At 45.0% G+C, this 2,563-nt stretch overlaps 1 protein-coding gene across 1 annotated transcript; it reads right to left on the bottom strand.

Moving 5' to 3' along the window:
• Nucleotides 1-369: 369 nt before the first annotated feature.
• On the bottom strand, nucleotides 370-1,081 carry LOC125542481 (non-specific lipid-transfer protein 4.1-like). Its single transcript, XM_048705534.1, has one exon. The coding sequence runs from the start codon at nucleotides 977-979 to the stop codon at nucleotides 632-634; it is 348 nt and encodes a 115-aa protein (XP_048561491.1). The 5' UTR covers nucleotides 980-1,081; the 3' UTR covers nucleotides 370-631.
• Between the last annotated feature and the right edge of the window lie 1,482 nt (nucleotides 1,082-2,563).

Genomic DNA, 2,563 nt, shown 5'->3' with positions numbered 1-2,563 from the left:
ACATCAATGAAGCAGGAGCCAACCCCTCCCCGGCACAACTGCCGCATCCATATCGGACATTGCATGGTGAGGAGCCAGCCTCGCCCCCGCACCACCGCGGCATCCTGATCGGACGCCGGGTCAAGGTGGAGCCCCTGTCCCCGCCATGCAGCCCGTTTGATAGAATTTCGTGAGCTTTGGTCGAATTGTTGGCTCGTTTTATATGGCTAGCATTGGATGGCGTTCCCTGCCCGCGGACGGATGCGGGAGAAAATTTTCGGGTTGCCATTTGAGATGCCTTATAATTAAAACCCGTAAGAGGTCCTATGCATTCACTTTATTTTCATCGTCTCTCACGGTTGTTATGTGGATTAAATTACCTGGGAGAAATAATTATAAGTACAATCCACATACTAGAAGTGTACATGGTACAACGTACAATAAAGTCTCGTGTCTCCTCAATGGGAGTGAAAGTAAAAAGCAACAATAGTACGACAGTGGCCGGCCATTCAGAGCTGGCTCAGCGTACGCACTCCTTTCTCCCTCACATGGAGATCAGGTCAGAGCGTTTATTCATATGTATTTGTGACTTAAGCATACTCAGAAACGTCGGATGGCGCGATATGCGGCAGCCATGGTGGGCAGTGGTTGATTAGCGAATAGTAGAGCAGTCGAGGGAAGGGCTGATGGCGTATGGGATGCTGACGCTGCACTTGGAGGGGATGTCGGCGGCCTTGCCAGCGCTGAGCCCACCAGCAGCGCTCTTGATGCAGTTGCACGTCGTTTTCTTGTCAGTGGTGCTCCGCACTGCGCCCGCAAGTCTCCTGACGCCGCTGCAGCAGGCCGCAGACGGGTTGGCACCGTTGCCTCGTGCATAGGAGATGCAGGGGCTCAAGGCGGAGTTCACCTGACCGCATGAGATGGCCGCGTCGGTGGTTATGAGAAGCATTGTCGCCACCAGGGCGACCAGCACGAGCCGAGCAACTGCAGCACGGGCCATCTCGATCTAGCTAGCAATAGTAGTGGTGGTGAGCTCAGCTGCAGAAGATGAGATGACTAGATTTTCTAAGTGATTATACTGGTGATGAGTTTCGTAGAGGGGTGCATGGGCTTAAATAGGGCTTTGAACCAACATGGTACCACCTACTGTGTCCAGATGGATAAATCCGATTAGTGGGAGTCAGAACATAAATTTTTGTTGTTGGATGTTAGATTCGGTTGATGGATATATTAATACGTTTTGGAGAGGGTTGGATGTTGTATTCGGCATGTGATGGATGGACCAGGCATGCATGTGTGCATTCTTGCAGTGGAGTGTGGTTGATTCGTGGCTTCGTGCACGGCTGATTAATAGCGACATGTACTCTCAAAATCACCGATCCTAGAGTAGTTGATCAATAATTTGGTGAGCTCGACTAGGGAACTACACCATACTAGTAAGCGTGCACGTGCAAATGCACGTCTCGACTAATATACAAGTATATATGTGAGAATAATATGCATATAAAGATAGTTTGGTTGCATCAGAAAATATTATAAATCAAGAAAAGACAAACAAGCCTGCCTTTGCATATATAGCCTTTTTTTAATTTAGAGATAGAAGACTATAGGAGATCGAGAGCAGCGTGTAATTCTCTGCAGCCGGTCGAGCTTCATATGAAGCACCAAAGTGACACCTTGTTTTAGTAGAAGCTCCTGTATGCCCCGCGAAACTGTTTTCTCCACCAGGATGACATCTGGAGCACATTTCTCCATCACTTGGCTGATATCAGGTCCGGCTTGGAGAAATTGGCAATAATGTACCAAAATTGGCAATCAGGATGCTAGCCAGAGCCTCAAAATCATGCTCGAAAAATATATATGTAAAATATGTAGATACAAATGTCGTGCTGGGGGTAATCTTCTTTCTTTGGGGTTATTCACTTCTGACAGAGGAAAAGAGCAATATTCCAATACTTACTACATCGATACATGTACATTTATATAACAAAGTTTCTCTGCCAACGAAATTAAATATTAACCATAATTCTTAAATAAGAAAACAAAGTCCCCTGCACGCAAGATGGGACAAATCTGAAAAATTAACCTTCTCCTATAAAAAAGAACTGAACAGAGGAAACAATAGAAGCCTGGGCTTTCTAAAAAATAATGTCATCACAAAGAAGCCAGTGAGGACCAGAATAGGTAAAATGCTGCAGATCTTGTAGTGCCGAGAAATTATAATAGTCATACACAATGCTTGAACTCTTGTGCATCTCCCCACCACATGATGTACATCTTCATTAGTCGCAACACAGACCGTCAGGTCTTGTCAGTCCAATACAGTAATTAGAAGCATCACACTGAAACTTCCATCTACACTCCAGCAATATGAATTCAAAAATTCTAAACTTCCCCAAGGAGTCATGTGTGCAACTGCTCTGTATAGTGCAAACTGGACATAAGATAAGATGAACCTTTTAAAAATGTTGGACTGACAAGAGCGAAAGTACAAATTTGAATATAAAAAAACAACCTGGCAATGCTGCTAGAGCAAATAATAAGTGTTACTGAGACAAGCGTTCATCATAACAGGATAGTTAAT

The sequence above is a fragment of the Triticum urartu genome, chromosome 3 (assembly GCF_003073215.2).
Source record: "Triticum urartu cultivar G1812 chromosome 3, Tu2.1, whole genome shotgun sequence".
NCBI lineage: Eukaryota > Viridiplantae > Streptophyta > Magnoliopsida > Poales > Poaceae > Triticum > Triticum urartu.
This window is presented reverse-complemented; position numbering and strand designations above follow the sequence as displayed.